General features: G+C 38.7%; 1 protein-coding gene across 2 annotated transcripts in view; it reads right to left on the bottom strand.

Annotated features, from left to right (window-relative positions):
• Nucleotides 1–24,536, bottom strand: part of chchd6a (coiled-coil-helix-coiled-coil-helix domain containing 6a) — a 131,504-nt gene that overhangs the window by 46,326 nt on the left and 60,642 nt on the right. For both annotated transcript variants that reach the window (XM_038294837.1, XM_038294838.1), the window contains one exon: nucleotides 22,200–22,270. In XM_038294837.1, the coding sequence (XP_038150765.1) occupies nucleotides 22,200–22,270 (71 nt within the window). The remainder of the gene's footprint in view (nucleotides 1–22,199; nucleotides 22,271–24,536) is intronic.

The raw sequence follows: 24,536 nt of genomic DNA, 5'->3' as shown, positions 1-24,536 counted from the left end.
CCTCTACGTCCTCCTGTAATAGATTCTGACTGATTGAAGTAGAGACAAGCGAGTTATGAACGCCCACACAGGTACAGGGAGAAATGTGCACAAATGCAACCGCTGACACACGCTGCTACACTTTAAACATAAAAAAACACACACACACTTTACGGCGTGTTAATTTCATCCCCCTGCACATACACCTGCTCTGTGAGGAGCGTTTAACAGCACGAGTTTTTAATTGAAGCTAAATTAAAGACTCATTTTGCTTTTGACTGTGGAGAAGAGCTGACCTCAGTGATTTCAATTACGGCGTACCCGTATCCATACATGTTGACGTGTAAAGAAGCACCGCAGAGGCAATAACGGCGTTTATCTGAGCACGGGTGGCAAAGGTTAAAGAGAAAAATACACATAAATGATGAGAGTAACAAAAAGATTGAGATAAAACGGACGGAGGAAGCAAGAACAAAGGATCTAATGGCGTTCCCTCGGATAATTGTTTTAAAAAGATGACAGCCTATCAGATTTCTCTGTTCCTCCTCACAAACCCCTCTCCTTTTATGTTGCCCGTTTAATCGGCCGTCCTCCACTTTTTTTTTGCCTTCCCCTCCTCGCCCCCTCCTTCCTGGTCAGCGCATTAACTACACAGACAGTGCGACACCAAAGCACGCCGTCTTTATCTGCCTCCTCTATTTGAGTCCATAGAAGATAAGAACTCTCCTTTAATTTGAAATAAATGGCCTTCATCAGGGAAGCTGAAGCCTCCTGATAGTGCTACGAGGTTTATTAAAGGCGCTTGAAGCAGAAAATTGGTTCAGCTGCAGCAAAAAGGTAAAGCTCAGTCCACATGCTACACCAAATTGAAGGTGAGGCTTTAAATCAACAGTATTAACTGAAGCGCTTGCAGAAATAAATAATAAAAAGAAGCTGGCTGTGGCGAGGACTTCTTTTTTTTTTTTTTTTTCAGCTGGAATGAGGTAAAGCAGCGTCCCTGGCAGCCCGCTGAGCCGTGTACAGAGCCGTCGCTGTGAAATGTTTTAATGTGCAAGGAAGCATTCATAATTTGGGGAAGCTCTGAACGCATCTGTAAGCAGCAAATATGACAAAACATAAACAGCAAGATTAGTTGCTTAATTAATGGCGCCGTCCTTTATATTTAATCTCCGACGGGGAAGACGGAAGGGGGCGGAACACAGAGGCCTCAGACTTCTGGACCACTCGGCTCCCCAAAAACAAAAAGGGAAAGAAATGAATGCAGAAAAACTGGAGAATAGAGAATGCATAAAACATACAGCAAACTACAAAGGCATCTGGCAAGGCTACAAGACTGATAAGGAAGATGCTTTTATCGCCTCTGAGTCAAGCCACAAACGCAGAGTGATGGTTTTGTGCTTCCTTAATGGCTCTGGCTAAACATATAAAGCGCTGTTTTTCCCACGCAGCCTTTTAATTTTGTCCTGTCAACTACAGAGGAAAAGAGAGAGCAGTATTTAAAACAAGTAATTAGAAAAATCTTTTTAACATCTCAGAGAATTAGTCCCGACCGAATACAAAGAGCAAAAGGACAATTTTGATATTTTTAAGACGCAGTTTTCTGACTACAAATTTTACATGAATATGTTATCTTCATATTAAAACCAAAATGTGGACAATAACTAAATAACTAAAAAGTGCAAAAAAAAAAGTTATATTTTGGAAGCTTATACAGCATTTCTTGTTGGATTAAAGTTCTTTGAAAAGTTTGGTTTTAGAAAATTGTAATTTATTAATAGTTTGTGATGTCAAATACAGGGATATTTCTGGTAATCAATGCTGAGATGTGGAAAAAAGCGTGAAATTACATGTATTATTTATGTCTCATCATCTTATGCTGTAAATATCTGACTCTTTACCTCATCCTATAAACTAGAAATGGTTTACAGGACATACAGCAAACCATTTACCATTATCATCTCCATTCTTCGATGGAAATTCTCAGAAAACATGAGGGATCAGCCAAAGAGATGGAAACCAGTGAGGCCCCCAGAATACAGGTTAATATACAGACTTTCTCTGCTCTACTGTGAGCGCTGCAGCTTTTCAGGGCTCAGTCTATCTGCTCTTTGCAGGTCTTTAATGCTGTGGATTACTGGCCTTCAACTGTTCACTCCACAGTTACAAATATACACCTTAGATGGAAAACCTGCATTCACATAGGGCTGCAAATATCCAACATCTTTTCTATTTAACTGGTTTATTGGCTAAAGGTTTTCGGCAAAGAAAACAAGCTAATGAAGTCATTGACTTGCAAGACATACACCACCTTAAAACAACGATTGAAAACAACATATTTCTACGCATACATATGTTCACCCAAACCCTCAATATAGAGAGAGTCTAAATGGCTGAAGGTCATAGAGTTGAAACTAACTCAATGTGGCACAGCTGCATTACTCAATCTGAGTTTATAAAGTCAGTCCTAGAGTTGGATCCTGTTTAAAGTGGACTTTTTTTTAACCAGTAAAGAAGCCGGTTTGTGGTTTTATGCTGTTGCTTTGAAAAGGTTTATTTCACAACCAGGGCAGTCAATAAATATGGCTAGTACTCTGTTATTAAGGCTGAATTGATCTAATGTTTATCTTATAGGTACAGTATGTATATCAAACATGTGTATTATTCACCTAAGCCCAGTAATGAACTTGTAGATAACTTGGAAGGAATTTATTCAGAAGGGCAAATGTATATTTCCAAAACAGTTTTTAACCAACAAACTTGACAAAATGAGGGAGATATCTGACCATTAGGGCTAAATTTTAGAACATTTCAAAACAACCTCACATAAAGATTTAGATTCAAAAGTCTCATGTAAAGAGTGAACTATTATAATCCAACCAACCTGTGAAACATGTCGGCTAACATATCAGACAAAACTGATTGAAAGTAAAACTTCTTCCTACAGTAATGCAACAAAATAAAACAGGGTTTGTGTAACTCTGAGTCCATGTCAATCTTAAGCATACAAACACTAACAGAATAAACCATGTAAGGTCAAAATAACTGGATCTATGCATGATTTTACTGAGTCTTTACATGCTGTAAACTGAAACCCATATTCTTTAAAAGTTTAGCTGATAATTAATCTGCTGCATCACTGATACCGTCCGTCTGTAAGCAAGTGTTCTGTATCTGTTCTCCCTCACAGTATGTCAGGAGATATACTTCACACTTCGCCCAGTGTTCAAGTTCACACCAGCCTCCTTTTTTCCTGTGGGTATGTACTGTATGTGTTAAAGAACTTGAAACAATCAATTTCTGCTCTGCTTCCTGCTAAACAAAACATAAGTACTGTAAAGTTTTTTTTGTTTATAAAAGCCAGTTTGACATCTTAACAAAACATGACATATCTGGACAGATCGAGCCATCCGGCAGGTCATGTCTAAAGTCTGTGCTTGGATTTATTTGTCACAGATAATTATCTACTGAAATATGTAATTTTTTCAGGCTTAAACCTTTTTGTTCTCTCTTTATAAATGAATAAACGGCTCAAGAAAAACTTTGAAAGATCTTCAGAATGCTTGCTGATACATTTCTTAAGAACTTTAATATGATACAAATAAAAGACTCACTTCTTAGGTGGAATATAGCGTAACATGCAGATTGATACAGACTTAACAAAATGCTGAATCATGCTGACGTAAGGCCTTCAGTATATATGTAAGAAACATCTAACAGGAAAAAAAGTCTATAAATTAATTTATATTATAATAAGAAACTAGTAAATAGAATAGTATATAAGTCTAATTTTGTATCTGCACAATTCTTACTAAATGAATACAGTTTTGTTCCGATGATTAAAATGATCGGAACAAAACTGTAGCAACCCCAGCAACAGTAAACCACACCTCCACAAAGTCCAATCAGCAGTTATCTGATTGGATCTGGTTATAAACGAGCTCTGATTTATAAAGGTTTCTGATTTAGAAAGGGCTTCTGGTTTATAAAGGGCTTTGGTTTAAAAAGGGCTCTGGTTTATAAAGAGCTCTGGTTTATAACAGGCTTTGGTTTATAACGAGCTGTGGTTTATAAAGGGCTCTGGTTTATAACGAGCTGTGGTTTATAAAGGGCTCTGGTTTATAACGGGCTCTGGTTTATAAAAGGCTCTGGTTTATAACGGGCTCTGGTTTATAAAGGGCTCTGGTTTATAAAGGGTTCTGGTTTATAAAGGGCTCTGGTTTATAAAGGGCTCTGGTTTATAACGAGCTGTGGTTTATAAAGGGCTCTGGTTTATAACGAGCTGTGGTTTATAAAGGGCTCTGGTTTATAAAGGGCTCTGGTTTATAACGGGCTCTGGTTTATAAAGGGCTCTGGTTTATAAAGGGCTCTGGTTTATAAAGGGCTCTGGTTTATAACTAGGGAGTCCAGTTTAAAAGACATTCAAAATCACAACACAGGTGCTACTCAACCAAGCGTCTGCTGAGTTGACTTGCGATGTCTAACTTCCACTTGGATGACCTTGATTCAACCCTCCTCCATCCCTTTATCCACCAGCTCCATCTGACCCTTTCATCACACCACTGCTTCCTCGCCCCATCAGATGATTCCTCCAGTCTTTACTGAATTCACGAGGCATCGCCAACCGGTCCAGCAGAAGCCCGCCATGTTGAACCTGGTTTTTCAAGAGATTTCCTCTCTTTGCCAGAGATTTTTCTCTCCATCTTCATTCTTGCCAATCATGGAGGTTTGACGGACCTGTGCCTTATTCCAGCATGCATTAATCTTCATTCCTTCACTGTTCCACCACCAGTTTATGGCTTGGGGGGGAATTCTAGTTTTCATTCACCAGCTCAGGCATATAAATCTCAGAGCTAATGTTTCCCGCCGAGGTCTGAGCACTATACATTTATATATTCCTTTAATTTTCAGTTGAGCTTTAAAGGAAAAGTACAGTCAGCAAGGAATAATCAATGGATCGTTATTTATACCTAAAACGAATACGCTCGCTGTGATTGAACGAATTTAGCGTTTATCAGTGAAAAAATAAAAATAATAATTTTCTTTGCGATCACTGCCAAAATATAGTAACACCTCACTCTTGACATCTTCCAGCAGTGACGTCACGGTGCGGTAAGCTTAGCTCCTTTCTCCCGGTTTGCAAGCAAAATCAATGGCAACTACTGGACACATCTGCAATCAACAACAATTATTGAAGATTTCCAGAGGACTTCAACATTGAAATTCAGCAGAGCTATAGTTAAACTGACAATGCCCTCGTGCATGGCAGTTGGATGTTGTAATACATCGGGTAAAAGAGAAAAAAACATTAGTTATTTAATCTTTCCCGTTCATGATCCTCCACAGAGGAGTTTGTCGTTGGATTGCCAACTTGAAGAGGGAGGATTTGCCATCGAACTTCTGCCCAGAGCAAAAACACGTAATGTGTTGCCAACATTTGGAAGAAGAATGTTTGCAAGATGACTTGAATAATAGCGAGTTGTGACAAACACCAGATACAGCACTGGGACTTGATCAACAGCCCATACCGCACCGTGACATCACAAATCTGTAGGTGGTAGTAGTGCTCTTTGACAAACATGAATGTCTCCAGTAAAACGCATTGAAATGAAAATGACTATTAAAAAACACTATTGATTGAACAGTATGTAATGATTTCATATTCAAAGTACTTTCAGAAGTTTGAATTCTGAATATGAGTGGACTTTTCCTTTCACATCTTGGAACATAGATATCAAATATCAAAAAGGAACTGGTACCAATTACCATGACCTTATGGAAAACACTAAAAACGAATTGCAGTGGTTAATTCCTGTTAGTTCAACGCTTATGTCACATGCGTTTTAGGTATTTGTTTTGTAATAATAATACTCTAAGATATTATATAACATTTATTTATACACACGTTCACCATCAGCATGTTAAATTGCTTGTTAACATAAATAACGAGTCTGAAGAATTATGTGAAAGCAGCTCTATTTGCTCAATTCAATGTGTCTGGACATGGGCAGGAACACTTCCTGAAGCTCAAAGCATCATCAGAACACCCAACAAGGAGGATTTAAGCGAATTTAAACATGGCTTAGGGTTGGTCCCGGAGAAGGTGAGCTGAGTATCCAAGACTATTCTGATCTCCTTGGATTTTCAGATAAAATCATCTCTGAGGTTTATGATTAGAAAAAAGAAAAAAATATCCAGTGAACTGCTGCTGTGTGGGTGAAAATGTCTCATTTATGTCAGAGCTAAGAGTCGAACAGGCTGCATGTTCCAAAATGAAAGAAAAGCTTAAGTGGCTCAAATAACCACTAGTTACAACAAAGGTATGTAAATTATTATCTCAAAATGCAAAAGTCCAACCTTGAAGCAGAAGAACTACAGCAGCAGAGGAAAAAGAAAAAGAGCCGTTCCAGTCTAATGAAGATGGGAAACGGAAGCTCCAATTCAAACTGTCTCATCAACTTCAGACAATAACAGGTGGAAAAACATTGCCTGGCCCCATGAGGGTCAGATTAAGCTCAAACTAGGGATGCACGATATTGGGATTTTGGCCGATATCCGATATGCCGATATTTTAAAACTCATGTAGCCGATAACCGATATCGATACCGATGTTAAAGCTGGACAAAAATAAGTAGCCATTGAAAATAGCAGTTTTGTTATCCATTTCTGACACTTTGAAAAATAATATGCTCAAATATATTTTCATATGCTGATATCAAATTGATTTATAAAAAAGCAGTATCGATCTATTTTACTTTCAATATCTCGTGAAATTTCATCGTTCTGTTACAAACTCTCAAGATATTTTGCAAATTCTTGTGAGATTTTTTTTTTAGTAAAATAGATCGATACCGCGTCAATATATCAACATATAAAAATATGGCAACATTTTGTGAATTTTCGGGGGATTTCGTAGCGTAATGATGACATATAGCAATATTTCATTAGTAAAAGAGATTGATATGGTGTTTTTAAATGGCAATATATCAGCATATGAAGATATTGTGATATTTTAATGTATCAATATTTTTTCTCTCGTCTTTAGAAGTTTTTTCAAGTCTGTAAAAAAAGTTTTTGAGGAAGAAGAAAAAATAGTATTTATTTATTTATTTTAGACTTTAGAAACTCAGAAGCTGATCAAATATCGGGTTAAATATCGGTGGGGTGGCCGATGTCCGATATTCAGTTTTAAGGCCGATACAGGCCGATACCGATAGGGGGCCAATTATATCATGCATCCCTAGCTCAAACCCTTTGGGTCAGAAATAAAAACATTGGTTCACGACAACAAACATTTATCCTCCAATGTATCAGTGGTTTATATTTGGGCTGTAATATGAGGGGGTTATGGCATCAGCAGATGGCAGCTCACACTGAGAATGGTTCTGCTGGAGGTTTCTTCCTGTTAAAATTTTGTTTTTCCTCTCCACTGTCGATACAAGCATGCTTAGTGTGAGGGATTTCCTTCGAGTCAATGAGTCGATCCAATCAACTGGTTTTCTGGTTGAACTGTAAAGTGCCTCGAGATGACGTGTTGTGAATTGGCGCTATATAAATAAACTGAATTTAACAAACACACTTGTTTGGTGTTACTTGTTGTGTTAATGGCTACCCATCAACATGGCATGTAGATTGACAGTCTTATCAGCCAATGACAAAAATTGCCTGCATTTTGCTGGTTGCAGGATGCCAATTTCCTCTCCTGCATGAACATCAACCGTTCTCACAGTGTTTAGGTCAATAGAGTTCAAGCACTGGGCAAAATGAACAGACAAACCGATGTGGTGCTATCTACCGGCAGCATCGCAGAACTATCAGAAATCCAAACGGCGACTACCAAATAGAGACAAAGTCCTGCAATGCCTCGAAGTTGAGTGACAGTTGAGCATGGAGGAAGGCCAACTGATGCCGATTTAATAAATGGATTTAAAGCAACTCTAAGTTCTAGTCAACCCTTCCCAAAGCCATCTATCAAATATTAAGGAGAAAGTGGCATTGGATGTAGGAGTTTGCCCTGAAATTGAAGGATTGACTGTTCACGCCCCGACTCCGACTTTCAGTGTCGTTGTGTCCTTGGGCAAGAGACTTCACCTGCATTGTCTACTGATGGTGGTCAGAGGGCCCTGTGGCGCCAGTGTACGGCAGCCCCGCTTCTGTCAGTGAGCCCCAGGGCAGCTGTGGCTACAATGTAGCTTGCCACCATCAGTGTGTGAGTGTGTGTGTGAATGGGTGAATGAATGTAGCGTAAAGCGCTTTGGTCAAGTCTCCTGACTTGAATAAAGGCGCTATATACCGTATTTTCACGACTATAAGGCGCACTTAAACGTCTTTTTTTCCCCTCAAAATGTGCGGTGCGCCCTTTGGTGCGGTGCGCCTTATGTGTGTTGTAACTGCGGCTTTTGAGACCACCTCATTGAGGAGATGATGAAAGAGTGGCTGAATGTAAGGAGACCAGGTGTTTTTTTTCCACTCATCACCATCGCTGTTAATATGTAACTCCATGCGTGCCCATCTCACAGCTGATGTGAAAAACATGGGGAAACAAATTAACGCTGTGCTCGCTGTTCAACCACTCGACATCGGTGTGAACCGGACCCAGCAGGTGCAGCAGAAGCAGCGAGTTTACATGCAAAGTCAATGGTTGACGCGCGTATAGGTGCGCTGCTGGACGCGCCGTATCAACCAATCAGAGAAGCTGATCTGGGAGCTGACAGCGAGACAGACACATCGCTCTGATGACATATATTAACGCAAATGAAAAAGGCTGGATGGATGAGGAGATGATGAAAGCGTGGCTGAGGCAGGTGTATGTGAGGAGACCAGGTGCTTTTTTCCACGCATCACCATCGCTGCGTGCCCGTCTCACAGCCGATGTGAAAAAAAAGGTGAATCAAATGAACGCTGTGCTCGCCGTTATCCCGGGGGGTCTGACAAAGGAACTTCAACCACTCGACATCGGTGTGAAGCGGCCGTTCAAAGTAAGGCTGCGAGCGGCGTGGGAGCGATGGATGACCGACAGAGACCACAGTTTCAGGATAAATGGAAGGCAGCGCCGGGCAATTAATGCCACCGTTTGCGGATGGACTGTAGATGCTTGGACTAACGTGTCTGCTGGCACTGTTGTTCAAGCTTTCGCAAAAGTAGGCATTATTTCTGAGGAGCCGCCCAGCACGGAAAGTGACTCTGACAGCGAAGAGGGGGAAATTGGCATGTCTGATTTAGCGCAGCTGTTTAATTCAGAAACAGAGGATGATGACTTTGATGGGTTGGATTAATACTTTGTAATAAATACATGAATAAAGCACAATCATACTCAGTTTTGCTCCCACTCCATTTTTCTACCTGAAAACTTAATTCAACAGCAGCCTCTGGGCCGGGTCTCCTCCTCTTTCACCGCGGCGGCTGGCAGGTGTTTTTTCATCTAAATAATCTAAATCTTGCAGCTATATTTGCTGTGATCAGTGGGAATAAAGTAGTTTTAATATGTTTTTAAGTGAGAAAGTCCACCTGAAAACTTAATAATTGCAGTCAGTTCATCCAGATTATTATCCTGCCTATACTATTTCTGTCGGAGGCGCTCAGACCCCCACATACCAGCGGTGCACCGACAGTAGAAATCCCTTCAACAGCAGCCTCTAGGCTGGGCAGCCTCACCGCGGCGGCTGGCAGGTGTTTTTTATCTGAATAATTTAAACTGCAGGCACCAGGATACCGGCAATAAAAGCGAACATATTCCGTCGACAGATTTCAGGATTTTAAGTTAATTTAGAAGTGATCACAGCGCTGTGTCATCTGCGATGTGTCTGTCTCATGGCCAGCTCCCAGGTTTGATTAATACTTTGTAATAAATACATGAATAAAGCACAGTCATACTCAGTTTTGCCCCCGCTGTATTTTTAAATACGCAGTAGAGCTATGTAGAGGACATGTACCTGTATATAAAAAAACGCGCCCTATAGTCCGGTGCGCCTTATGTGTGTGTTAAATACAGAAATGGCACACATAACTGAGACTGCACCTTTTAGTACGGTGCGCCTTATGGTCGTGAAAATACGGTAAGTACATGCCATTTACCATTTAAGTCTTAACCCCTTTTTGAAATCCAAATTTCTAGGTGTCTATTTTCTGTGGGTTTTTTTTTACACTGTATGTTGGACTTTTCCTCATTGTTTCCTCAGTTAATTGGCTTGAGATGCTAAGAAACTTTTCAGCGTGCTATCCAGGAAATAGTAGTTATATTTAACCAGCTCATGATGTAAACTAGCATTGGCTAAATAGTGCAGTCCCACTATAATGCTGCATGCAGGGTTTATACAGGAATGAATAACTCAAATTTAATGCTATTTTAATGCTCTTAGAAATAATTTTAATGCCACCAACAGGTACCTGTCGAATTCCTCGTTTTCCAGCCACTTTTGTTTAAATTTGCTTTTTTTCCCCCCATTCTCTAGCCTTTTCTCTGACTCAAGGTTCTTTTCTGAACATACAGTTTTGCGATCAACCGTAAGCAGTTCCACGCAAATATATCGTGATATAATATGTCTGACGAAATTGTTTTTATAAATATTTTTTTTTAATAAAGCATTTTAAATGCCACAATAAACACATTTAATGAATTTTAATGCCAATTAAGGCCTTAATTTTAAAAAAATAATAATTTAATGACTTTTAATGACTTTTAATAACCCGCGGAAACCCTGTGCATGGCAGTAAATGCCCATATCTAAGCACTCGTATTAAATGTATTTAAAATGTGGTATTAATTCACTATCAAAATTGCACACAGGTATGTTGATTGTCTTTGTGAATGAGACTTTTAGTTGACTCTAAAAGGATGAAAATGAATTAGAAATATTTGCTTTTTGTTGCTAGTTACTCTGTCACTGCATTCCTGGTACTACACTGACTAATTAAAGTTTCCTAAACATATTTAATCTCTTTTGTATTATTTATATTTTGGTTATTATCTGCTGGCTATGACTTTAGAAGTGGTCTTTTTAATGCATTTTTTCATCTTTAAGATTGGAAATACAGCTTAGATTAATAAAATATATGTTTTTTAATCAAAATTTGCAAAGTTTAAATAGGACCGAAAGCAATATTTTGTAATGGTTTGTAAAATTTCAGATGTGAACAAACTATTAATGGATCCAAGTACTAAACCACATAGTCAGTCGAGCAGGTTCTGTCTTATCTATGGAGGCAGGAATTGACTTCTGACATGCGAGACGCTCAGAATTCCTGTGCAGACTGCTTTACCATTACTGGACTGATTAATCCCGGTGCTGTGTCGAAAAAGAGAAAGGGAGAGATGTTAACAAGAGAGAGTGCAGGAAAGGTGAAGTAGAAAACAGCTAGAGAGAAAGGGTTGCTTCTTATCTGCAGTGTGTAGCTTGTATGCAGCTGCACCTTGACAGCTTTTCAATTGACTGAAGGTACACATCCTCTTCTCTTCTATCTTGTATCTGTTCACTCCTTCAATCATTCACTACCATCCCTTCCTACTTATCGCATCCACAGCCAGGGAAAGAGTCTCTTCTGTGTACTAGTGCTCCGACTTCACTTTGCCACTTGTAAACATATATGAGGACATTACAACAATGGCTTTGATGGATGAATGGGCTCGGTTCTAGAAGGATAAAATCTTTTTAGTATATTACTGTGATGAACATTGAACTATAACCTTCAAGGACCTATTGAAGGTAAATCCATCATCAATATTCTATACGCTTAAACTATCACTTTGTTGGGAAATAAGTTGACCGACGGAGAAAATAGTGGCCCTTATTTAGAAGGATATAACAGGACGTGCATTTACAGTCGTAGGGAAAAGGGTGTTCCAACCGTTGCATTTCCGAATTCTCCCGAGTGGTGCCCGACTTTACATGAGTGAATATAGTGAATGTGATTGGTCGTTTATCAAGAGGGCGGGATTGTTTTAGCGGAAGGTTTGCAAGCCACTTTGGCTGTGGCCGGTTTATCGGAAGCATCTTGCTAACCAGTTAGCAACTTAGTGCTAGTAGGTTCCCAATGGGAAATTCCATTGAGACCAGTAGCACTAAATTGGTGACTTAGAAACAACACTGTCAAGGAACGCTATGGACAGCGGAAACATGCAAGACGAGGAGAGTTTTTGTGTCGGAGGTCGTAGATGAGTCTCCTCTGTCATCCATTTTTTTATTTAGAGGAGGAAAGCGGGGATGAAGTTGTTGTGGAAGAGGACGCCAGGGCGGCAAAAGCTTGGTTTGGTGTAGAAGGCTTCCAGCCGTACATGTTTGAGCCCTTGCCTCGCAACGCTGCTATAGTTCTGTTAGCTCTACACCTGCTGAAGACACAGACGTCCATCCTCGTGAACACTGGGACGGAACTCAATGGGAAAGGAAATGATTGTTATTTCTTATTTCAACCATTACGTATATTAGCTGCGTAGGGGTGGAACGGTTCACAAAATCCACAGTTCGGTTCAAGGTTTCGTGGTCACGGGTTTTCAGTTTGGTTCGGTATATGTTGATTGTGAGCTTGACATGTTGGTCATGTTGCTGTTAGCATGAACAAAACCTGTTGCACAATGCTGGCACACTGTTGCACTTTTATCCACAACTTTCTTTCCGCCGTCATCGTAGGTCACTCTAAATGCAAAGTGGTCCCATACAGCAGACCTCTAAAGTGCTGCTGGCTTGTCTTCCAACGCCTGTTCTTTCCCACTCGCCATACCCACACAATTCTCAACAACAGCTGATTTTTTCTGCTACACCCGGCTACGCTGCTTCACTTCTTCTTCTTCTTGTTTACTACTGGTGGTTGGCTTTGGTCACAGTACTGCCACCTTCTGCTCTGGAGTGTAAACGCTTCGCCTATGAGAAAAAGGAGCAGCGCATGAACCGAACTCAACACACACGAACTGAACCGAGACAGGCGAACCGAACGGTTCGGACGGTTTTCATAAACCGTTCCATCCCTATAAATCGAGACTGATCAGACCAGGCAACGTTTTTCCAATCTTCTATTGTCCAATTTCGATGAGCTTGTGCAAATTGTAGCCTCAGTTTCCTGTTCTTAGCTGAAAGGAGTGGCACCCGGTGTGGTCTTCTGCTGCTGTAGCCCATCTGCCTCAAAGTTCGACGTACTGTGCGTTCAGAGATGCTCTTCTGCCCACCTTGGTTGTAACGGGTGGTTATTTGAGTCACTGTTGCCCTTCTATCAGCTCGAACCAGTCTGGCCATTCTCCTCTGACCTCTGGCATCAACAAGGCATTTCCGCCCACAGAACTGCCACTCACTGGATGTTTTTTCTTTTTCGGACCATTCTCTGTAAACCCTAGAGATGGTTGTGGTGAAAATCCCAGTAGATCAGCAGTTTCTGAAATACTCAGACCAGCCCTTCTGGCACCAACAATCATGTTCAAAGTCACTCAGATCACCTTTCTTCCCCATACTGATGCTCGCTTTGAACTGCAGGAGATTGTCTTGACCATGTCTACATGCCTAAATGCACTGATTTGCCGCCATGTGATTGGGTGCTTAGAAATTAAGTGTTAACGAGCAGTTGGACAGGTGTACCTAATAAAGTGGCCGGTGAGTGTACATGTTTAAGCCAGAATGATTTGACAATTAAATATGATTTCCCTACGACTTTAAAGCCTCAGAAGCTTAGAATTTATAATATTTTGTCTCCTGGCAAAACATTTAAATAATAAGTAAAACAAAACTGCAAAAAAAGGGCAACTGAAAACACTGAATGCTGATCAGGCGGCACCTTCTCCAATCTTCACATTTCATCAGAATACAGTCTGTTGTAGAATAAAATCATATATATATATATATATTATATATATATATATATATATATATATATATATATATAATTTTAGCATTGTTGACTTTGCTTGCCAGTGTTTGCTGTGTTTACCAAGCCACTACAGCACAATCGTATCCTTTGACAGAGGCTGGGATTCTATCCGACTATTAAGCCTTGCTCTCACACCGCTATAACTGACAGCTGGTCTAGTTAGGATGGCTCGGATGATAACCTGGGCAGTCCGACATGAGTATCTGCCTTGCTTGTCTTGGCCTCATTCTCCTGCCTTGTTCTGTGAGGAAGAAGTTTTCTTCCTCTGACATTCAGCCAGAACATGCAGCTAGACTGAAGACACAACAGCTACTGTGCTTAAACCATTTCCCTTAAATTGTAAATCAACAGCTAGATGTTGTTTGTCTTGTTAGCAGATGCATAATGCCTTCACTTAATGGATATTGCTTCGGGAGAACAATTTCTGCATCGGTGAAGATGTTCTTTTAGGGATTGAATGCACATACCACTGCTTGAGGGCCAATAGCTCATAATATTTTTGGTTTGCTTGAATATAATTTAGGAAATCATGATGGGAAAGCTAGACGGTGAATATAAACCAGAGTAAAGATGAGTTCAGTCCCAGTCTAAAAACCCTCTACATGTCAAATTCTCTCACCTGTAAAAACAAAAAACAATCTGTTTCAGACGGTTTGTAAAATGGAAAAAAGTAACATACATCAAGTCAAAGTAGGAAAATTTGTAAAGTAATGTTTTGGCTAAACTACTGATTTGTTTATCTGTAAGCATGGCGAATGGCAAACCTTGCTCTCAATTTGACCCTCTTTCATAAAGACACACACGTAGATAAAGGCAAACACACAAACCCTTAACATAAACATTCATAAGATGCTCCAGAAATATACCTGTGGATCTTGTTCCATTTAAATATTGTATGCTTGCTTGAATGGTCCTGGGCATCTTGGTCAAGTATGATTAATATGTTCGTATTTATTAATATATTGATGTTCTTTTAGTTCTATAGAATCCAACATTTTCAATTATTTTAATTTTGAACAGGAACTAAAATCCACTTTTTATGTTTTAGATAAACTATATAAGTTTGGCCATAAGGTCAAATTATGTTTGTTGCTGTATAAATATCTACATTTCCCACTGAATTTGTCTAATTCCGCAACATTTGGCCAAAAGCTGTCTTAGTGTAGTTCTTGAAGGGTTTCTACTCTAGATAGATAATCCTATTGGCAAAAACGGTAAAGCTAGGTACATGTCTGCGTTAAGTTTTGCGTTCAGATATAATGGTGCATTAAATTACCCTGAGAACCTAGAACTGGGAAAAAAGAGTCATCTACTCTGAGAGCAATTAGCCTTCCAGGTTGAAATCTGTTTTATTTTTTGCATAATTCAATTCAAATCAGTTTACAGTAGCAGCCATTCAAATGGCCCTTCGCCAGCCCACTTCCTTGCGACTTCCAGCAAAAGCCCCCAAAAGCCCCGCATCCTGGGCGTGCATTTCTTTAACTCCGACTCCACTCTTTCGTTGAATTACAGAGTCTGACCAGGAGATGACGCTGCTCTTTAGATCTTAATGTCCACAAATCTTGACAGAAACAATATTTTAGTACAAAGATTGATGATTAAAAAGGAATTGTAGATGACAAGCCAAGAACCAGCCAAGGGCCCATCAAGGAAAGTGGGGAATTTTTGAATTGCTACTACTGTATTCATATAGACCCAATTCACATAACATGTCGTCTTTACAGAAATAATTCGACCACATCATATAGTCAAATAGATTCAAAGGTTTCTATTTAAGGAAAACCAGTTGGTTGCATTGAATCATTGACTTGAAAGCAATCCCTCACACCAAAGATGTTTGTAGCGACAGTGGAGAGGAAAAACTTCCTTTTAACAGGAAGAAACCTCTAGCAGAACCAGGCGGAGTGTGAGCGGCCATCTGCTAAGATCATAAGACAAGCAAGGCTGATGTTACGACCATCACAAAAACCTTGTTCTTTGTGGTAGTCTTTAAGAATGTGTGCAGAATGAAACACATGCTGTATATACAAAATGATAATAAATGTTGTCCAAGTCTAAGTCAAACTTCCAACTATAAATGGAATGCATCATAATATCATCTTACTCCAACAATTAGAATGGTTGATTAATAGCATTTTTTTATTAAACATTGTATTACTTATTAGTCTAAGGTTTTATTTTAAGGTACTTAAAAGGGAACGCCGTATTTTCTTACATTTTGCCCTTGATTTTACGTTATTATATCATGTTTTACTCACCCATATTAGTTTTATGTCATTTGGAGCCATTCCGAAGATATTCGGTTAGGTTATATCCAAGTAACGTCTTCCTATGGGCAATGACTTGAAGGCACAAACTAAACTGTTCATAATATATTCTTTATGGTACGCCAGCATTCATAACATAAAGGCAAATAACTGTCCCCCAGACATCGGCGGTTACATTTTTTATATTTATATTTTTTTAAAACAAAGCGGCGGGTGTATGACGTCATCCCCATGCCGGACTGGAGTTGTGACAGGCAGTCCGGGCCACAGGCGGCTACTCTCTACCCCTTCTATTCATTCGGCTAGATAATCTGAATCGTTCAATTCCATTTCAAGAGCAAGACCATCTGTGGTAGCAGCACTAGACATCTTCCAGGCATGTGAGTAAAACTAGCAGCAGTTCAGCGGACAGGATGAATGAACGTAGCCGGCGCGCGGATGACGTCACACACACTCCGTTTTGTTTTAAAAAATATAAATATAAAAATATAAGCGTGGCTGTCTGGGGGACAGTGATTCGCCTACATGTTATGAATGCTGGCGTACCATAAATGAGAAATTATGAACAGTTCAGTTTGTGCCTTCAACTGTATATAAGTAATATCCAAGTAACGGCTTCCAAGGAAGCCATTACTTGGATATAACCTAACGGAATATCTTCAGAACAGCTCCAAATGACACAAAACTAATATGGGTGAGTAGAACATGATGTAATAACGTAAAATCAAGGGCCCAATGTAAAAAAAAAAAAGGCGTTACCCTTTAAGATGATACCCAAATCAAATTCTGTCAAATTCACTGTCACTTTTCAAAAGTTGCTGCGGGAAAGGAGATGCTTTTACATCAGCTTTTGAAACACTTAAAAGTGAGTATCTGATACTCTTATTACTTCATGCAAGGTTTATCAATGTCAATATGATATCAATAAAAATATTAATTAGCTGAATTAATAAAAAAAAAGTAAAATGATTAATAGAGAAAGAATTACGTTATGGAATTTGGAAAATGTGCATAAATATTATTGCAGAGCATTATATTTATGGTATATATGCCGTCTCTGAATTGTTTCTCATGCTACAGGTTAGCTGGAGAATTCAAAATTATTACACATTATTCATTCAAAGCCCATTCTCCATGATGTGAAAGTTAACAGTGTCACTGGCCACCAATCAGTCATTCTCCAGTCACCCCAGGTATCTACACCTCAAGGCTGCTTTACACAGCAAGGGGATTATTAAAGGTAATTTTAAACACTTAAGAGATCCAACACTATGACTGAAAAGACATTATTGATAGAACAGTTTTGGTCATACTGTAAGTTCTCTCCAGCTATACCACAAGAGCAGCACATCACACACGATATGCACACACACCAAACAAAGGGTTGACACATGGTCCCTATATATATGTACAAAGGCAGATGAAATCAAGAGAGTGGCTTTATTTGCTGCGATGAGAAAAAATAAGCAGATTTAAAATGTTTTTAAGCAAGAAAGTAACAAAACAGACATATACCATAAACCAATCAAACATATACTAAGTTATCACATAAGTATACTTATATGAATGCCAACAACAAAAAACATGATAAAAACACTCTATAAAAACATAATTTCATGTACAGGTTTAATTTTTGTACATAAAGCTTGCCCTTCTGAGGTTTTGCGAAGGTAAATCTGTGTTTTGCATGGTCCAATATTGTGTCGCAGACCTAAAAAAATTATTTACCAGCTTCATAATGGGCGCTATTAGTCAGCTTTATATTTTTTTAATATATATATATATATATATATATATATATATATATATATATATATATATATATATATATATATATATATATATATATATATATATATATATATATATATAAAACTACTTTCAGAGAATGTGTTTTTTTAAAGAGCAACTAAGTAAACTAACAAATACCTAGTACATATATCAAGTACACTATATTCTATTATTTTCCATGTGAATCCCGAATTGTTTATTCTTCTTTGCCTTTTCTAAAAAAAAAGCTTTAAATCAGCCCTGCCTGTCTTTATCCATGCTGGGTCAGATGCTGATGTTTGAAAAGGGAGGCATGGAAAGCAGAATAAAGTGTTAGCCTCGCTACATGCAAGTAGCTAAACCAGGTCCTGGAAAAGGACATTTTTTGCGCCATTTCTCTCTGTCGTCTTCAACTCCCCGACTGAACCTGTCAATTACCCGAAAAAACAAACATGCCTCGTCTTTCGGTAACAAGTTTCGGTGATTGGCTGTAACACTTAACGTGATTGCATCATCCAGGAAAAATACACAGGTGGTCACGCCTACAGCCAGGGTTCATGTGTATCCGTTGTGAACTGTTTGCGAGCATCGTGGAACCCCTTTAAAATGCCCCCCAGGTCAAAAGTGTGGCTTCACTTTATTAAGACTGATGCCAATAGTGCGCAATGCAATACATTGTGCATGGAAACAATTTAAGAGCAGAAAGTTGCTCGGTGTTTGACTGCAAGAAGAGCGGACCGCAGCCGGTGCGACCATCCTCCTCTCAGCAGCCCGTGGGCAGAGCAAAGCCAGAGCGGAGTGAATCATGCTGCTTTCAAACTGGACGCAACAAGAGCAGCAAAATCACGTCTGCTGCTTCCTTTTTTTGCTGCTTGCACCAGCTTCTGACGCGCAGCTGAAGCAGCTTTGCTGCTCTGGCTGCGAGGTTGAAAAGTGGCTCTGACGCGCGTTGGGCGGAGCTACTCTATCCTTTCTTTGCCTCGCAGCTATATTTGCTGTGATCAGTGGGAATAAAGTAGTTTTATTATGTTTTTAAGTGGGAAAATCCACCTGAAAACTTAATCAGTGCAGTCAGTTCATCCTGCCTTCCAATATTTCTGTCGGAGCCGCTCAGACCCACACATACCAGCGGTGCGCTGTCAATAGGATCCCATTCAACGGGCTTGTTTGTCAGACATGGTAATTTTTCTAAAGGAAAACTGCTAAGTAAAAAGGTCCTCACAATGTAACAGTGAATATTAGACACTGATTTTTTTTTTTATGTAAGAGGAAAAATGTAAATGGAAAAATCAGAGCTTAAAATAAAACTCAAGATTTGTACTTTTTTATAATCCGTGTATCATTCGTTCTTTCTATTTTCAATTGTCAATCAAAAAACAAAAAATAAAAAATTGACTGGTTATTTTGTTTTTTGTTTTTTATGGTTAAACCAAAAACGAAAAAAGGATTTGTTTTTCATATATCAATTCTAAGCTCAGATCTAGAATACGAAATGGAAAAACGGACAGCAACGCAGAGTTTGATTTTAATATTTAATCGGTACAGTTTACGTGACCCGGAAGTTTGGTGGAGCTTTAGCTAAAAAAAACAATTGGCTTACCCCCATAGATATCCATAATAAAGGCTTTATTATGGATATCTATGCTTACCCCCACCACGTTCGATCAAGCTGCACCAGATAAGGCAGTCGGACCTATCAGCCATGGACAGTTACGGTCGAGGATCCAAGCGTGTGACTCTTAAGGAGGAGGACATGACAACGGAGAAAATCAGCAGGATTTTCCAGGTATAACTTTTTTCTTGAAACTTTTCTGTGCACTGTACTTTTAACTAGCAACAACAAACAGCGTTCTAGCGTCGCCATGGTAGCCACTTCATCACCCCACTGCCTCGCAAAGAGCTATTTCCGGGTCACGTAAACTGTACCGATTAAATATTAAAATCAAATTCTGCGTTTTTCCATTTCGTATTCTTGATCTGAGCTTAGAATTGATATATGAAAAACAAATCCTTTTTTCGTTTTTGGTTTAACCATAAAAAACAAAATAACCAGTCAATTTTTTATTTTTTGTTTTTTGATTGACAATTGAAAATAGAAAGAACGAATGATACACGGATTTTTTATGTTGTGAAATTTTCTTTTTCTTCGAATTGATATTATAAAACTGGTATCGAAAAAAAATCCGTGTATCATTCGTTCTTTCTATTTTCAATTGCCAATCAAAAAACAAAAAATCAAAAATTGACTGGTTATTTTGTTTTTTGTTTTTTATCGTTAAACCAAAAACGAAAAAAGGATTGGTTTTTCATATTTCAATTCTAAGCTCAGATCAAGAATACGAAATGGAAAAACGGACAGCAACGCAGAATTTGATTTTAATATTTAATCGGTACAGTTTACATGACCCGGAAGTTTGGTGGAGCGTTAGCTAAAAAAACAATTGGCTTACTCCCACCACGTTCGATCAAACTGCACCAGATAAGGCAGTCGGACCTATCAGCCATGGACAGTTACGTTTTATTTCGAGGATCCAAGCGTGTGACTCTTGAGGAGGACATGACAACGGAGAAAATTTGCAGGATTTTCCAGGTATAACTTTTTTCTTGAAACTTTTCTGTGCACTGTACTTTTAACTAGCAACAACAAACAGCTTCTCGATCAACATAGTGTGTGGTTCTAGCGTCGCCATGGTAGCCACTTCATTACCCCAACTGCTGCGCAAAGAGCTATTTCCGGGTCACGTAAACTGTACCGATTAAATATTAAAAACAAATTCTGCGTTGCTGTCCGTTTTTCCATTTCGTATTCTTGATCTGAGCTTAGAATTGATATATGAAAAACAAATCCTTTTTTCGTTTTTGGTTTAACCATAAAAAACAAATAACAAAATAACCAGTCAATTTTTTTTTTTTTGTTTTTTGATTGGCAATTGAAAATAGAAAGAACGAATGATACACGGATTAAAAAAGTATCGTTCAGGAACCGGTATCGAAGTGAAGGTATCGGTATTGGTACCGGAACCAAAAATTTTTGAACAATACCCAGCCCTAGCTAAGTGTGAGCGGCCATCTGCTGAGGCCGGCTGGGATTCAAGGAAACAGAAGCAGAGATACAAAAAGCAGCTGTAAAAAGCAGCCCCGTCCAGGAAACACACAGGCAGGCAGACGAGCTCCGAACCAACTCCCATGTCAGAGGATGAAGAGAGCACATCCACTCAGTCACGGTCAGAGAAACAGGACCACACTGGAAAAACAGGCCAATCTCGAACATCTTTAAACATAAGGTGTTGATGGCAGCAGCACAGCTGATATTTCTCTCCTACAGCTAAACACGTAGAAGCTTCCTATTCACTGATGTCGATGCGGTTTTGTTATTTAACTTTTTAGTTTATAATTTACATAAAGAGCTATACTATTATTATTAGATTGAATGAAAATCATTTCCTTAAAAAATGGATGTATGTGCATTTCATTGTCAGTGTGTATGGATTCCACTAACTACTTATGGGGTCATTTTATTTCTCTCTTCTTGTTATTACACTCCAATGCATCTAAACAAATATATGTCAGTAAATCTTCTATTTTTCATATAGTCTTTGTTCAGAAAGAAGCAAACGACTTAACAAAGAGCATTTAATGTCACATGTTCAAAATTTACAGAACACAACAAATCAAAAAGTGTCTCTGCTAAGCAATATAAGGAGAACCTCATTAACAGAGTTAAAATTAACCCACCACCCTCAGCCTGGCCTTGGGGATAAGAACACTTCCTTCTATCTTTTCTAAGGACTTCAGTGTTTCAGATTTTTGTCATTTTCACTTAAATGAAAGTCCAAGAATTCTCTCTAAAGTTAATTAAATGTATGTGTACTTAATTATTGCCACTCTGCAGTGGTATTAATTAAGTATATTTTTCCAGTTGTGGTTTATCCCACTTCCAGACTGAGAAGTGAGGACAGTGAAACTATTGTAAAATTCTGCTTAATTAAAACAACCAATTAAATATTTAGCACATCAGTCAATTTGCTCCAGAGACTATAAACCTTTAAGCATGTAAAAAAAATAAAAATAAAACAGCTCTCATGCTGTTCATTAGTTGGCTAGGTTAATGCGAATCTGTATGCAGAGGTAGGCAGAGTGTTTCCAAAGGCTGCAGGGTATTATATCTCCTAGTTTTGTAGCAACAAATTGAGTTTGTGGTTGTTAAAGTGAATATAGGTAGAGAATGTCTCTGCGTCTGCGTTGGCATGGACTGACATATTTGTCAGACTTTCTCCTGTTGGGATGACGAGTTTGGAAAAGCAAGGTCATTCTGGGTGATTTGTGTGCACATCTTACTTGATGCTTGCTTCTGTCACGGAGGCAGCTTGGTGGAATTGATCTTTACTCTCCTTGAATCTCTCCAAGTTCTTTGGATATTATCCCCGAAAAACAGCAAAAGGAGAAAGAAACAAACAAAAATGTTAGTCAGGTTTTTAGATGGATGCATTTGTTTTTTTCTGTTGAACATGATGGAGACACATATATGTTGTACGGGTCCTGAGTTGAAAATGTTTGGCAAGTAAACAACATTAAAAACATACAAGATTAGCGATTATCCCAAATATTCACTCATCATTTTAGCTAAAGGGACTTTATTTCATTTTCCTCCCTTCCAGTTTTCCTTATTCCAGGCTACAGACAAAAACAATTCAATTTAGCAGAAGAATCCTGAATACGATTGAGCTATTCCAGCCCCTTGTTGGAAAACTAAATCTCAGAAGTGGTAAGCTGCATTACTTCTGCATTTTTTAGAAGAATCAATATTTCTGCCGTTGCAGTCTGCTGAGAACCAGAACTTCTGCATGCTGGCGATGGTGTTATGAAAAAACAATCAGCTAATCCACAACAACTGCAGCCTCTCTTCTGGAGATCCCCTGAGCTTAGGCCTCTCAACAAGCCGCATTCCCGCAAATATTTACCCAACAAACTGCACCATCTTGGGCATGGAGAAAAAAAAAAAAAAGGACTGAAAACGTTGTAAGGCAGGTAAATGAACAGAGAGAGGAGAAGGCAAATGGCATGAATGTTACAAGCTAAATAAAAGGCAATTATTGTGGGCTTAGAATTAAAATTAACTTTTACTGGACCCTAGTGGAAAAATTCTGAAAGATTCTCAATGCATAGTTTCTTTATACTTAATGAATATTCATTGTTATGCTAATACAGGGTTTATACAAGAATGAGGAACTGTAATGTTTTTTAATGCTCTTTTAATGCTATTAGAAATAATTTTTATACTATCAACAAGTACCCAATTGTCATATATATATATATATATATATATATATATATATATATATATATATATATATATATATATATATATATTAGTGCTGTCAAAATTATCGCGTTATTAACGCGTTAACGCGAGGCCATTTTAACGGCGATAATTTTTTTAACGCGAGATTAACGCTATGTGGTTTTATGGTACAATTTTCCAAGTGCATCCCGCTGCAGCCTGCGGGAAGGCGGGGCTATTTTCCCCCAGTCTATGCATTTCTCATAGGCTTCAAGAGCGGAGCTCCTCAAGGAAAAAAGACGCTCATACACTGGGTGGCGCTAGTGCCTTTTCTTTAAGCCCCACCACCAACAAACAAGTTGAGTGTCTGGTAACTAGTAGCAACCTGAAATACGCTGAGAAAACAGATTACTGAGGTGAAATGGAATCTGCTACGGCACTCTTGTCGGTATCGTGTGTGTGTGTGTGTGTGTGTGTGTGTGTGGGTGGGTGTGTCTGTGTGTGGGTGAGTGGGTGAGTGGGTGTGTGTGTGTTCTCATTTTTGTTAAGAGGCTGAAAAGTAACTTTCTAGAGAGCATAGACTACCTTCATCTAGTGATGTTGGTCTATTGATTTTGATGTATTGATTGAAAATTGTTCATTATTACCTTGGTTAATTAACATCTAATGTTAATTCTACTAAATTTTATAGCAGTAGGGTAAAATGCTTGTCTTTGTTCAAAAGACTGTATTAACTGTAAAGACTGTCTTTTACATCAGCCTGTTTTCAGGGCCTTTTTTTTGGCTACATATTTGTTATTTTTTGCTACATGCCTCCCCATCTTCTTGCCATATGTTTCTATGGCATAAATCAGTATCTGTGACCTGTTTTCATTTTAAAAAAAGAACATTGGCACAAACCTAGCCTGTATGTATTTTTTTGTATGTCATCCAGAGTATTTAAATGATTTTCAATCAGGAAAAAAAATGTGCGATTAAAATGCGATTAATCGCGAGTTAACTCAGGCATTGATGCGATTAATCGCGATTAAAAAATTTAATCGATTGACAGCACTAATATATATATATATATAGTGCAATGATCGCAAAAAAAAATTATTTATCACTCAAAATTACTTTAATATCACCAACATTCGATGAGAACGACCCAGAAGCGTTGCCGGTGCCATTTTTGTTGTTTTGTACACATTCTCACGTTCCTGGAAAAGCCGTGTGATTTTCCACCAGATGGCGTGATTTTTATACGGGAATTGGCGCGAATCAGACACATTTTTTTTTTTTTACTTAAAAAAAACAACCATCAGGCAAAAAAATGTAAGTAGAATAACACACCCACCACCTATTTCACCCACCACCCAGATAACCCTGGATTAAAAATGATCGGTCAGGGATTA

The sequence above is a fragment of the Cyprinodon tularosa genome, unplaced genomic scaffold (assembly GCF_016077235.1).
Source record: "Cyprinodon tularosa strain WSP-4 unplaced genomic scaffold, ASM1607723v1 ctg346, whole genome shotgun sequence".
NCBI lineage: Eukaryota > Metazoa > Chordata > Actinopteri > Cyprinodontiformes > Cyprinodontidae > Cyprinodon > Cyprinodon tularosa.
This window is presented reverse-complemented; position numbering and strand designations above follow the sequence as displayed.